The following is a 13,985-nucleotide window of genomic DNA, read 5'->3' on the forward strand; positions in this document are numbered from 1 at the left end:
TGTTGAAGCCAAGATACAGGATTTTAAGAAAATGGCAGCAACTCACTTCTTGGAAACTTTTCTTTTTGCCCAATATTTTGCCTTTGTAATGAAAATATGTAGCCGTTGACTGTCTGCCCTACATAACCCTGCAGAACAGACAATGTTGGCCTCAATAAACAATTTTTAGAAAGTCCTACAAAACCTGTATTTGCTCACCACTCTAGTATTGGCTTGTAAAATGTTTCTTTCAGAAATCCCTCATTGTAACCAGACCTCGATTCAAACTCGCAGACAAAAAAAGGAATTTAATAACTCAATAATCTGCTGCCGACCTTTGTTAAGTTCAGCAAGCCACAGCAAGTCTTGTGATCCTGTAAAGGAACTGCATTTTAAAGGGATGATCAGCACTCTGTTGCATAACCGCACAACCGCTAACTCAGTTTCCTGACGATTGTTTCATTCATAGCCAGAAGCTGGTTATGAGCAGTTGGAGATCGCTAAAGTTCTTGAGATTTTATCTGCGTGTCTTCCTCTTTGACTCATCTCTCGTCACGTGACAAAGCCCGCTCACACTCCCAGAAAAAATACAATCTTTCGGCCGTCGACGCATGGTCCTCTTCATTAGCCCCTGGTCCTGCTGAAAGAACCTATTTAAAGACGCCGTTCCTCCTCTTTCCTCTCTGCTCAGACAGTGAGTGGGGTAATTGGCTGGAATGACTCGGGTGTGTGGGTGACCGACAGCGACTGACAAGTCACCATTCTGATAATGAGCGAGGTAGAAATCTGCCGAGATGTGGCTTCTGAGGCTACTGGAGTGTGTTGCTTGTTATTCAGCAAGGGCTTTACATGTGTGTAGACATCTGCATGTTCTGTGTGCATTTACGCATGCATGCATACTGCACACTTTGCAGTTTGTGTCACAATTATCAGTCGGTGTGAAATTGTGTTTACATCTATGCATGCGTGTGTTTCTGTGTGTGTCCCTGCCAAGAGACCCTTCTACAGTACAGCTTGCGTGACCCCCAAGGCTACGCAGCGCTCTCATTGTCGTGCCCTACATTCGTGGCAGCTTAGCTCAACTTGTGCTGTGTCCCCCCCCCCCCCCCCCTGCACGAGGCGAGACGTGGCACGTTCCAAAATGTCAAGCACTAGAATTTCATCAGTTTCATTAAGTCCAGGGTAATTGTCATTTGTCAGCCGAAATCTGTAATGGTTTTAAAAGCTGAGATCTGCATGAGCGGGAAAGATGAGTGTGACCTAGAATGGGTTGATGTGAGGCGAGAGAGGCTTGTGAGTTGGCTACTGTGGAGAAAATTGGGCTATTTTTTTTTTTTATTTAAGCGTAAGAGCTAGACTTATGGTTCTGAAATCATTAATGGAGCTCTCAATCAATAAGCGACTTCATTTTAGTGCTATATCAATTAAAAGGACAAACATTTGCCGATTTTACCTTCTTAAATGTGAAGCGGCTTCTTTTCTCTGTATGACAGTAAATTAAACAGTTTGGGGTTTTGGCTGCCCTTTCTCGTCTTTGTTATAGTTGATTCAAAATGTTGGGTATCGGGCTGTTGATCAGATAAAACAAGACATGATGACGTCACCATTGGCTCTAAGAAGTTGTGATGAGCATTTTTACTTGTCTGTTTTATAGTCCAAACGAGATAAAGATAAATAAAACAAAATGTAAAAAATGAATACATAGATATAAATGTATTGTTATTTATTAAAATAATGGTATCGGATACCAGATTGCTTCATTTTCACAATACCAGATCCAGTTATTTGAGTCGGTATCAGAACAATATGCGATGGCTGTATTTGTGCGTCTCTAGTTGCAGCGGTTTTGTACACATATAATACTATTTAAAAGATAAATCTGTTTTACTCTATCCACATTTGTTGACTTCCCCCACTTGACTAGGTCACACTGTCTGTGGGGAAAACAGTGAAGAGCACTAAATATCATTGATTGCCGGGAGTGTGAATGTGCCTCAGTGTGTTTGTAAGTTCACTCCAGCAGAAGATGAATAGCAGCCTCACACAGGTCAAACGGAGAGTGTGGTGGGGGTGGGAAGCACATGTTTGCATGTGTTCCCAGATGTATGCTCACACTTGTGACTTAGCACGCGCCTGTGATGGAGATGTTCATCTCTGAGGTTATGCTGCTATGATCGTTGACACGTTTTTGATATGATATGTAGGCTAAATGCGTCCGTCCTGTCTGACTGTCTAATCTCGGTGTGAAGAGACTTGACGAGTCCCGTCAGTCACATGAGACAAATTCATGGATGCTGTAATAATACAGAAATCTCATCTAACACTACATTATTATTGGCAGCTGCAGGATTGGTTATCTGAAATACTGTGGAAATCCAACTCTGAATATTTATTACGAGATGTAATGTTGTGTCTTTGTTCCCAAACTCTACTATGCCGTAGTTCAAAACCTCTGCTCTTTTTCCATCATTGCACACAAGATTAAGAAAATTCCTGCACAAGGGGGACCCTCTTTTGCACTCACTAATATGCGTGTGTGTGTGTGTGTGTGTGTGTGTGTGTTTGTGTGTAGGTGTAACTCTTTCATGGGGAACTCGGCGGTGCAGAAGAAGCCTCAGTCTAAGCCAAAGAAGCCCCACCCGTCAGGGCACAAGGGAGGCAGCAGCTCCAGGGAGCCGCAGCCCAAAAGACTGGAGGAAGTTTACAACGCACTCAAACAAGGCCTGGAGTGAGTACACGTACACTGTGTAATCACACACATCACTCAGTCAAGCAATGGAAATGTCTTCCTTTTTAAATACATTAACTAATCAAATGATCCAGAGTGATCATTTCTTTTTACGTTAGTGAGACGTCTTGTGAGTCTCGGTAGATCATTTGTTTCTTTAATTTGTACATGTACAGCCTGTTTTTTTCTGCCGCATTTATTTGAATAACTGCACAGATGTTTATGTACCCACGTGTTTGTATTGCCGTAATTTTATACAGACACTGATTTACATCGCAGAGATTGACAAAGTTCCATCTGCTTGAATTTGTATTAAACCTTTTCCCTTTATTGTCCCGTAGTGAGTATCTTGAAGTTCATCAAACAGAACTGGACAAACTCATGTGTCTGATGAAAGACATGAAGAGAAACTCTCGTCTGGTGAGAAGCTACCGTCCATTATATTACACACAAGCAGCAGTGTAGTCCTGCCTTACCCACATCTTAAAGGACGTTTCAGGAGATATGCCTTTTCACTTTCTGGTAAAGAGTTCGATGAGAACATCAACAAGACTCTCGTGGCTGTACTGTGAATGTTAAAGCCAGGAGGCACTTAGCACGGCTTAACATAAAGACTGAAGACAGAGAAACAGCAAGCCTGGCTTTGTCGAAACTATTTCTATAAAGGCCAAAATCAGTTTTTCCATCATGTATAACTACTGTTGCTTTTATCCCACGAAAATCAGAAAGACAACAACAAAAGTTTTGGCAGCTGTGATCACTTCAGATCTCAATACAATACAATATTAATCCATCGACTTAAACATCACATATTCACACATGGTGAACACATTTTGATTTGCTACAATGTATACAGTGACTCTCACGCACGCACACACACACACACACACACACACGTACATATTGTACGCATACAGATTCAAGGCTGACAGTGGAAAGAGTGTTTAACAGGATCTTTTTTGATGCGAGACAACTATAGTCGGCTTTGCATTTTATTAAGCAGCTTCAGCTCTACCTTCTGTACTAACTGTGATTTTGTGTGTGTGTTTTTGTGTCTCTCTGTGTGTGTTTCTTCTCTCCAGGGAGTGCTCTACGATATTGACAAGGTGAGTTGATGGAGGGGAGGGTCTGCTGTAACAACTGCTCCAAGTTTGGCGTGTGCAGGGGGGAATCTTTGATGTAAAAAAAATAAATACATAAAAAGAGACGAAGGAAGGGGGGAAAAACTGCTAAAAGCAGACGAAATGAGGGAGAAAGGACAGAGTGGAGGAGTGAGGAGCTGAAGGGATTGAGGAATAATGCAGGGAAAATGATGAAAGAGAGAGCAAGTGTGTGATGGGACAGGAGAAACCGCTTGAGAGGGATTAACTGAGATATTTTCAGGTAAAAACATTTAGATAAACACTTTGCTAATCTGTGACAAACATTTCATTTTCACGAATGATCTTAAATCTCTTTTCTCATTATGTCATGTAGTGTGGACAAACGAATCATTATGTTTACAGCTTTAAACCAGATGTGGACACTAGTAAATGATTGTGCTGTGTCTGTCTTTCTGCAGCAAATCAAAACCATCGAAAGGTACATGAGACGCCTGGAGTTTCACATGAGCAAGGTAAGAACTGATGTGAGGGATTGATATCAGATAATGCTTAAAATGTATCCATCACAAGTTGTTTCGGGTTCCGAGTCTTTAGTCAGATTTGTTTTCTGCGTTTGTGTGGTATACTTGGAAAGCATCCATCAGGTGCTGGTTAAGATTTCGTATCTCAATACCTCCTTTCACTTTAAGCCTCTCCACATAACAACAACACAGTCACTCAGGAAACCACAATACTCTTCAATAGTTTGACATTTTGGGAAATGTGTTAATTTGCTTTCTTTATTGTTTGATCAGAAGATCAATACCACTCGCAACAGCTACATCCAGCAGCTGGTTAGCTTAGCACAGCATGACTTAGCTCATTCCCCCCGTTTCCAGTCTTCATGCTAAGCTAAGATAAGCAGGTGGGGGCTGTTGCTTCATATGGTGTCAGTCTTCCTCATCTAACTCCCAGCAAGAAACCAAATTAAGAATTTGTCATTCTGATAAACTCATAATTTCCTCCCTTCCTGCTGGTTGGTGTTGAGTTTTTACTCCGCGCTTCACTGACTTTGTCAAGTTGGCTTCAGGAAGGATTTTTGCTGCCAGGTTAGGGTGGTACTCCTGCTCTTTTCTGGTTCATGTGTTGATGCATTATGGACGTTTCCAGCTGTTTTGATGGTTGAGGTCTCTGGCTCGGGAAACTTTTTTTCCTGTATCTTCCTTTGTAGTCTCCTCCCTGGTTGCCTATTTGGGACATTAATCCCCTGCAAGGTGACAGCACATCCACATCCCTGCTTTGTAGTCCTGTAATAGTCTCCCTCGCTGTGCGTCAAATCAGATGTAACAGCAGGCAATCGCAATACACACACACACACACACCCAAACGACAGTGCAGCTCCGAAGGGAACTATGGTTACCCGAAAAACGAAGCCTTTGTAGTCCTGAGGAGCCAGCTATTGGGTGACCTTAACATTCATGTTCACATAAGTCCTGACAGACTTGGAAAAACTCACCTTCAGATGTCCAACAGCAAGCACGTGTCCAGAACAATACGACAGAAGACAAAGAGACAGATTTGTAGAGTTGAAGACGGCAGTGATTCTGGGTCAGGTCAGTTGGTGGGCTGCAGTGAGACGTGATTGTCAGGGTCCTTTAAAGAAGAAGAATGAGAGGAGGGAGATAGAGGGAATATAGAAAAAGGGGTCTGATGAGTCATTTAAATGTTGTGATGTTGTCTTAGAAACTCAGGAGATGTATCTCCACTTTGGCCTTGATGACAAAGAGAAAAACACAAACAGATACAATGCTTGTTCTGTCTTGTGAGGTTGTCACAGGATGCAGTTGAAACAAAACACACACTCAAAGCCCTTCTACTTAGCATCCAGCATTACTCTGAAGCTCTTCTGTTCTTTTATGCTCTGTGCAAAAATAGATTTGAATGCACTTGTAAATATTTGAAGCGACTGATTTATCTTGTCAGGCAAAATAAAAAGCCTCAAAAGCCAAAGCGTAACTAAAAAGCAAGTTAAATCTAGCACAGCCCTGTGCTCGCTCAGTCTAAATATGTACCAGTGCTCCTTTGCCAAACCCTTGTCTTTTTATCGACTCTCTGACTTTCTGCAGGTTATTGACTGGAAATGAAATGGTGTACATGTAACACATTTTCGCAAATTCTTTGTCGTTATCGTTTGTCATTGTCGCTTCTAGTTTCTCCCCTGGCGTTACTGTACAACACTCTATGATTCACTGTTATTTGACTGTAAGAAGCTGTTCAGTGTAGCAGATGTTCTTTTACTTTTCTAACAGAAGAAAAAAGATGCAACTTTAAAGTCGTTTCAGCAGAAGGCTATTGAGTGAGATCATTTGCTGAATGTCCAGCGAAGAGAACCAACCTACCACAAAAACATCATGTCAAGCATTATGAACCTTTTAGCTCACTAATTGGCCCAGCCATGCCTACAAGATGTAAACATAAAGTACATGTTTTGTTGGAGAGCGAGGGTGCTGATTGGCCTGTAAAGAAAAGGAGGAACTACCATCAACTTTATATTTTCTTATACTTGTACCATCAGAGTGATGAGTACCTCAGAGATAGAAATTGCTCCCTCAGTAGAGCAATATGCTAATACGGAAATGAGTGTGTGTAGGTGAACGTTAGATAACAAGTCTGTTAGTATTTCGTCATTAAAAGGAGTATATTTTAGTGTCTTAAACATAAACATCATTCAACAAAACATCGGCAGGTAGTATGATTTAAAACTGGAGCCAGAAAAATGCAGCTTGTGTACTTTACCTCATCTCAGAACAAGACAAGAAAAATGTCTTTAATTAATTGTCTTTATTCAGCAGCTTTGAGCTACAGTAAGTGTGTACGTGTTTGTCAGTGTTTGTGCTCAGGTGTCCCTCTTTGTGCAGGACAGCAATCATCCATCAGCAAGTTGTTAAGTGTGTGTGTGTGTGTGTGTGTGACTCACATCAGCCCGGTCTTTTGTTCCTGCTCGTGCTGCTGGCTGCCTGCAGATGTCCGAGCAGTAATTGGCACACATGGAAGAAGCAGGTGGCCCAATCCAACCCCTATGATGTCCTGCATGGGATGGGGTCTATTGTGTGTGTGTGCGTGTGTGTTGGTTACTAGTTTCAGCAGGGCATCATTAAGGAGATGAGTGACAGAGATTGAAGGTGAGAAGAGCAGCTGCCAGGCACCTCCTCTTTCCCCAGGAGAGAGAGAGAGAAAGTGTGTTAATCGTGCCAAATTCAATCCAGAATGAGTATAAATACTTTGCATGTGATTATTTTTAATGTTGGGCCTTTTTGCTTTCTCTTCTTCCCTTGAATGCTAATCTAGCCACACACACACACACACACACACACACACACACACACACACACACACACACACACACACACACACACACAGTTCTCCAGAGACGGGCTTGTGTGTTTGATGCTGTTTGATGCGGCCCGCCTGTTTTAATCTACTTATAATCACTCGCCCTCTGGCAGAAAGCGTGTGTGTATATATATGTGTGCGCGTCAAATCCCACAATCCAGGATAATGGCCATATCTTAAGAGGATTCCTGCTATATCCTAAAGATTCACTGCTCATATTTAAAATCCCACAGTTTAAAGTCAGATATACAGTCAATACACAGACAATCCCTTATAACTCCAAATGATGTTCATAAAAGCCCACCAAATTGAACTCCACCAAACAAGTGTTATTATATAGCGATTTTACAAGGATTAGCTCGGGAGGGACCTAAAATAAGAAGTCAAAATGGATACTTCACCCTTCATAAATGTGGACACAATATTATCCTCACCCTGGGCATAATTGATTCCCCAATAAAGATTTTCCCGTAATCCTTCACTGGGTCTCAGGTTTTGTCATGGCTGTAATTAATACAGGGACTCTGTGTCCAATAGACTAGAGGACTGTTTTTGTTGCTTTACCGATAATGTGACTGAAACCATTAACTGATTATTTAAATTGTTCCTAATTAATTTTCTAATCTTTTTTTTTTTTTTTTTGTTTGTTTGATGATGTTACTGCGTTTCTTTTTAGATCCATCTGAACAATTTCTTCACTAAAACAAAAAGACAACAGCTTGAAAAGAAGTGTCTGCCAGACATGGCATACCTGTACTAGACATGTATTATATGTTGTATAAGATGTTTTATTCATCTGCCTGTGTTGAGGTTTCTGTCTTGTCTTTGTTTGTGTTTTGCCTTTTTATGTTTCTTTTTGTTCTGGGGTGAAATGTGCCCGAGGTGCAGCAATCTGCTGACTGCCGTCCTCTGGAGTGCAGCTTGGCTGACCTTCACAAGGACATTTCCTTGAAGGCAGCAAGGGACACAAAGGAGCTTAATTAGCTTATAATGATATGATTACTGATTGCCAGAGAACAATGAAGGCTATTCATCAGCCCCAGTTTGTGAAGGCCCATAATTGTGACACATCATTTTACCCAAATGAATAACCTCTTTGTAGATGTCTACTCATTTGTGTGAGTACAATAATGTAGTATTTCTTGACTTAATCAGTGCAAAAGTTCTGGACGTATGAATCGTGTTTTTTAAATTTATTTTTTATTTTTTTAGCTCAGCTAAACTAAAAATAGAGTTTGCGTCTCATGTTTTTCCTTGTTTTGTTGTAAACGAACAAGTTTTAAAGCTGTCGATTGATGGCTCTGAATTGAGAGCTGAGAATAACAGTTGTGGTTGGAGGTTATTTTATAGCTGGCTCAGCTCAGCTGCTGCAGCCCCGCCGCATACACCACATACCACAGACAGACAGACAGACGGGGCTGGGTCCCAGTCGTGGGTGGGGGTGCTGAGGGGGGCTGGTTGGTTTGAGGCGGAGATGGTGGGATTGGGGTGCCGCCTGTATTTGTGCCCAGATAAGTAAGTATGATGTTGTCGGGCACAAACATCCCACTTTCACTTCCTACCATCAAACATAAACTATCAAACAAGAACAACATGCTGTCTGTACACATGTAAACATGTCCACATACACAGGGTTTGCTCACACAAACATGCTGGCAGTGCATGGTTGAGACCCAAAGACACACAGACAAACACTCAGAGAAGCTGTTAGGATGGCAGGAGCCAGAATGGCCCATTTTCTACCGCTTCTCCCTAATGAGTGCCATAAAGAGCGCGAGGCATCAATATTTTAGCACTCTAGTCAGGCAGGCTGAAATATTTCCCTTTGATGAGGCTCACCAGAGGTGTTTTGGTTTGCCCGGCTGCCACTCGATCATATGTGACTTTGGGAAGGCAGGAAATCAGACAGACAGGATGCTGACAATCTGGACTGAGTTGTGGTTTCAGGGAGAAATAACTTTGAGTGACTCAGCAAATAAAAACATGAATTTAAAATGGATTACCATAAGATTGATGTCATGATGCCCTGAGGATGAATCCTGCCGATTTTGGTGATCCCCTGACTTTTCCACTCGCACAACCATGAGGTTCACATCTGGTTCTAAACGACATATCTGGCTTTCCACCTTGATGCAATTTTTTTGGGGGGGAAATCTGGAAATATGCTAAAATAAAGAGAAGACAAAATTGAAAATCTAAATAAATAAATACTTAATGTACTTTTTAATAATTCTAAAAGTACCTTGTTAAAATGAGGAATGTGGCCTACAGAGTTCAGACCAAACGAGCTTCATCACCTCTGTTTCACCATTGGGCTCAATACAACCATTACTGCTGTGGCTACATCATCTCATTTTGATGATTTAATTCCAGTTAAAACTCCACAATTTCAGCCCTCAGTAAGGCAGCAGGATGTTGACGGAGTCGTTCCTTCTCCCTGTGGGTTTGGGTTTGATCAGGCTGGTGCTGCAAACTGAAGTCAGACAGACGTCTCCAAATGAGCTCTAAACGCCGTCTGTTGTTCCCCCGCATTGGGAGTGTCCCACTGGGGTCGCGCAGTACAGTTACACTGATGCATACCAGCTGTATCTGCTCAGTTGAGGACTCTCTTCTACTCGGTGTATCTGCCTGTCCCTGTCTTGTCTCAATTGATAACTGTCCTGTCTAAATCTGTCTCAATTTATTTTCCTATCAAGCCTTTCATTGATTCTACATTTGCAGTCTCTTACTTTGTTCCAGAATATGAACATTGTAAAAGAATCTTCTTAGTCACATTTTATCCTGTTATTTAGACCTTTTTTTTTCATTCTCAATAATGCCTATTTTTTGCTGTTGTTGAAGACCCGTTGACAAATGTTACTGGCTACTGCTCAAGCCTAAAGCTGTGTTGGGCATCCTTGAATGACTCCCAGTGAGATGTGAACACATCCAGAATAATTTAGATGGTAGTTGGAAGTTTTTTGGGGAGTTTGCCTCCTGCCCAAGGATGTTTTGATGTATAACGTATTGAAGGGTTTCAAACTTCAAAGACTCACGTCCTTTCATTAGTGCTGAAGTTTCTCTTTCGTGTGTGTGTGTGTGTGTGTGTATGTGTGTGTGTGTGCAAACTAATGAACGTGAAAGTTTGCATGTGTACAAATGCATGCTTGTCCCCGTGGAACATTTATTAAAGATGGAGGGACTCCGTGTGCTTTCAGGTGGACGAGCTGTATGAGGCCTTCTGCATCCAGAGCCGTCTGAGGGACGGTGCCAGCCGGATGAAGCAGGCCTTCTCCTCCTCGCCCTCCACTAAAGGCACCAAGGAGAGCATCGCAGAGGTCAACCGCCGCTATAAGGAGTACTCTGAGGTACTGGCATAGATCATGTTCTTCAGTGTTTGAGGAAGCAAGAAGCAGCAAATTCTTCTGAGGAGTTTTGCGCGAAAACGCTTCTTGAAGCTAGGAAAAATCAGCCCGGTGTTGCCAACTCTTTTCCGATGAAAGTAGCAAGAAGCACAAGCTACTTATGTCCCTTATTCAAGTTGGCAACGCTGACACAGCCTGTCCTTTCAAGCCTCCCTCCAAACCCACTCCCTCAAAATGATCATTATGAACGTAAAGAACGAACATGGTTATTGGTACTTCTCACAGCGATAGTAAGACTCCGGTGACGATCAACGAATGCACGGGCAGAATACGTGCAGGCAGGCAGATAGCCCGTCGAATCATTACATTCTGAATAAAAATGATTGGACAAGCTCATTAGAGCGACATCCACACATGCTGGTTTTTTTTCCTTTTTTGTCAGACAATTTGAATTATTGATTGCCTTCAGGATGTAAAGAGATTTTCAACAAATATGATTAATCTGAAATGCACGTACAAAAATATAACAATATACATTAAACATTTGCTCATGGCTGACAACACCCTTTAATATCTATTACAGGTTACTGCTTACACTGACATGTATTGTTGCCTACTTACAAAACAACCTTTAAACCCTAATAACACACACACACACCTGTCATCACCTGTCCAGAGGGCTTACACCAGCCGTCCTGACTCCTCTGCAGTTTAGTGTTGACTGTCTTTGTCAAAGTCTGTCGAGATAACTTGATTACTATTGTTCTTGTCTTGTGTAACAAAGGGCTGTTTATGTGATTAGTGTCATCTATCTCATCTCCAGAACATGAGCACGTTTGAGAGCGAACTGGAGAACCTGCTCGGGGAGTTTCATATCAAAATGAAAGGTGAGAAAAATGACAAGTAAACCCACTCGCATACCGATGTTGATTTCTGAAATGAGAGGCATTAATCCACTGATGTTTACAAGAATGTTTTTCACGATGAACTGACAAGTAATTGTGCTATATTCACTACACCACCTACATACTGTATTGAGCATGTAGGAAAAGTTCTTATGCTGTAACAGAAACGGCCACAGCTTTTTGATTATGATGTCCATTAAGGCCTTGGTATACTGTAATGAAGACACTGACATTGTAACCTGCTAAATACTAAAGTCACCTTAAAACAAACGGGTTACTTGGCTTGGCTTTTTCCCCCCATATCCTGTTTTTAAATCAATATCCTCCCTCTGACAGGTTTGGCAGGCTTTGCGAGGCTCTGTCCTGGAGACCAGTATGAGGCAAGATCTTCTATTTTTAATGTAACACGGGGATGTTAGTTAAGAGTTGGGACAGGACAATTATTACTTTAAGTTCAAGTGAAGAACTAAGTTTGGCATTTTCCAGCAGAATGAAGTGATGGAATATCAAAAGGCTTCAGGCTTACTTCTTTCTTTCTTTACACTGCCTTCCCATCCTTTCCTTCCTTCAGATCTATATGCGGTACGGTCGCCAGCGCTGGAAGTTGAAGGGAAGAATTGAAGTGAACTCCAGACAGAGTTGGGATGGAGACGAGATGGTCTTCATGCCTCTCATCACCGACCTCATCAACATCAAGGTACTGAAGAAATCCGGATAAACTAGCTTTGTACTTCAGTCAATCAACACGGCGCAGGGTAAAGAAAAGAACGATGTAGAAATCAGGCGTTCAGCTCATGTGTACGTTTGTTTTCAATAATAATATCCAGGACAGATTGGTGATTATTCTGACAGGTCATGACCATATTGAATAACAGCGGGTGTAAGAAAACAATTCAACAATCAGAAGAACCTGCATTGTCATTTTCTTGACCTGAGTTGTAAATAAATCTCTTTGGCTTCAATCAGGTGACGGAGCTGAAGGGCCTGGCCTCTCACATGCTGGTGGGCAGCGTGATCTGTGAGACCAAGGAGCTGTTTACTGCCATGCCTCAGGTGGTGGCTGTGGACGTTAACGACCTGGGGACCATCAAACTCAACCTGGAGGTCACGTGGTAGTAAGTTGACTCGTATACGTACAGCGAGCAGTTGCTTTTTTATGTTATTCATCATGGTTTGCTATATCAGTGTGTTGTGTAGTTGTTTTTTTGTTCAATAAGTTTGTTACTTTATATTCCTTAAGGGGAAACTTCAGCAGGATAGTTTCACTTGAGCCAACAAAAGGTTAGATATCGTGTGTATGAAAGTGCAGTGCATAATGAGAGACTACATAATAGATATTGAGATAGATACAATCTAAGATTACCTGATGATTTTGTTATTATTTCATGGGATTCATTTAATTAAATTGCATGCTCAGTACACTAAAGTTTGAATGAAATTTCATTAGGGTGAGTATACTTTGTTTTCAGTTTATGACGGGGATAAATGTTGAGGTTGCAGTGTTTCAGCCGTGTATTTCTACAGAGCATCTCAACACTATGAATTTATCTCACAATCGTGCAACTCATCAGTATGGTACCATCAGTATGTTAATCACTGGCTTGTGTTGAGTTACCACAGTAAACACCTACAGTAACTGTTATTAGTGTGGTTGCTTTAAATTCAATCTACATTAGTTGTGGTTTTCTGCCATCTGGTGGAGAAACATAGTCATTACGGACGTTAACTAAACAAAATAAACCTCTGTGATAAAACCAAGTGAATGAGATCATGTATACAGTACATGTAGGTAGGCATAGAGAAATCATAATAAGAGTCGTGTTTTGATCCCCCCCCCCTTAAGCCCCTTCGATGTCGAGGACCTGTCTTTGTCGTCTGGTAACTTGAGCAAAGCCACAGCACTCCAGAGACGAGTGTCGGTCTACAGCCAGGGCACGCCGGAGACCCCCACTTTCCAGGACACCTCCTTCTTTGTGAGTCCAACACACAAACCTCCTTCAGCTTCATTAGTGTGGTGGGAAACAGTAGTGTTTGTAGAGCTGAGAACAGACTAGAAAAACCTCTGAACATTGTGTGTTTTAGGCTTATAACGGGCTCAGTTGTGGTGAAAGAGATGCCTTTTGTCTTTTACACCTCCATAGTGCCAGCACACTAACCTGTCTACACCCTGTGCATATCTTATCATGGCCCCATGATATTGCAAACATTTTTTTCTGTTGATGCATCATGCTAATGTGAGCAACGCCAGTGCTACCCCTAAACTAACCCTCACCCATTTCCCTGCTATCCTCCTCTCCTTTGCATTTCCACATCAAAACCCCTTACCCACACTCTGTCCCACTACATGTTTATCCATCCCTCTTGCATCTCACTCCCCTGCCCTCACGCAAATACCCAACACCTTGTCCTACTTGCCTGCGTGCATTGTGTGAAGAAGTGGCGGCCATATCCCGTGGAGCGCCAGCGCCTCTCCTTCCTCCACATGCTCCGAGACACCCTGCTAGAGAAGTTAAGGCTCAGTCGCTCGTTTGGTGACCTGGCCTCACTCCGGCCA

At 42.1% G+C, this 13,985-nt stretch overlaps 1 protein-coding gene across 4 annotated transcripts in view; it reads left to right on the forward strand.

The window, feature by feature from the left end:
- ripor2 (RHO family interacting cell polarization regulator 2) overlaps positions 1–13,985 on the forward strand; it is a 50,675-nt gene that overhangs the window by 28,300 nt on the left and 8,390 nt on the right. For all 4 annotated transcript variants that reach the window (XM_076106042.1, XM_076106041.1, XM_076106043.1 and 1 more), the window contains exons 3-12: positions 2,552–2,707; positions 3,049–3,127; positions 3,790–3,813; positions 4,269–4,322; positions 10,380–10,529; positions 11,350–11,413; positions 11,768–11,811; positions 12,003–12,128; positions 12,398–12,546; positions 13,275–13,404. In XM_076106042.1, the coding sequence (XP_075962157.1) occupies positions 2,552–2,707; positions 3,049–3,127; positions 3,790–3,813; positions 4,269–4,322; positions 10,380–10,529; positions 11,350–11,413; positions 11,768–11,811; positions 12,003–12,128; positions 12,398–12,546; positions 13,275–13,404 (976 nt within the window). The remainder of the gene's footprint in view (positions 1–2,551; positions 2,708–3,048; positions 3,128–3,789; positions 3,814–4,268; positions 4,323–10,379; positions 10,530–11,349; positions 11,414–11,767; positions 11,812–12,002; positions 12,129–12,397; positions 12,547–13,274; positions 13,405–13,985) is intronic.

The sequence above is a fragment of the Anarhichas minor genome, unplaced genomic scaffold (assembly GCF_050575085.1).
Source record: "Anarhichas minor isolate MPS153535 unplaced genomic scaffold, ASM5057508v1 ptg000033l, whole genome shotgun sequence".
NCBI lineage: Eukaryota > Metazoa > Chordata > Actinopteri > Perciformes > Anarhichadidae > Anarhichas > Anarhichas minor.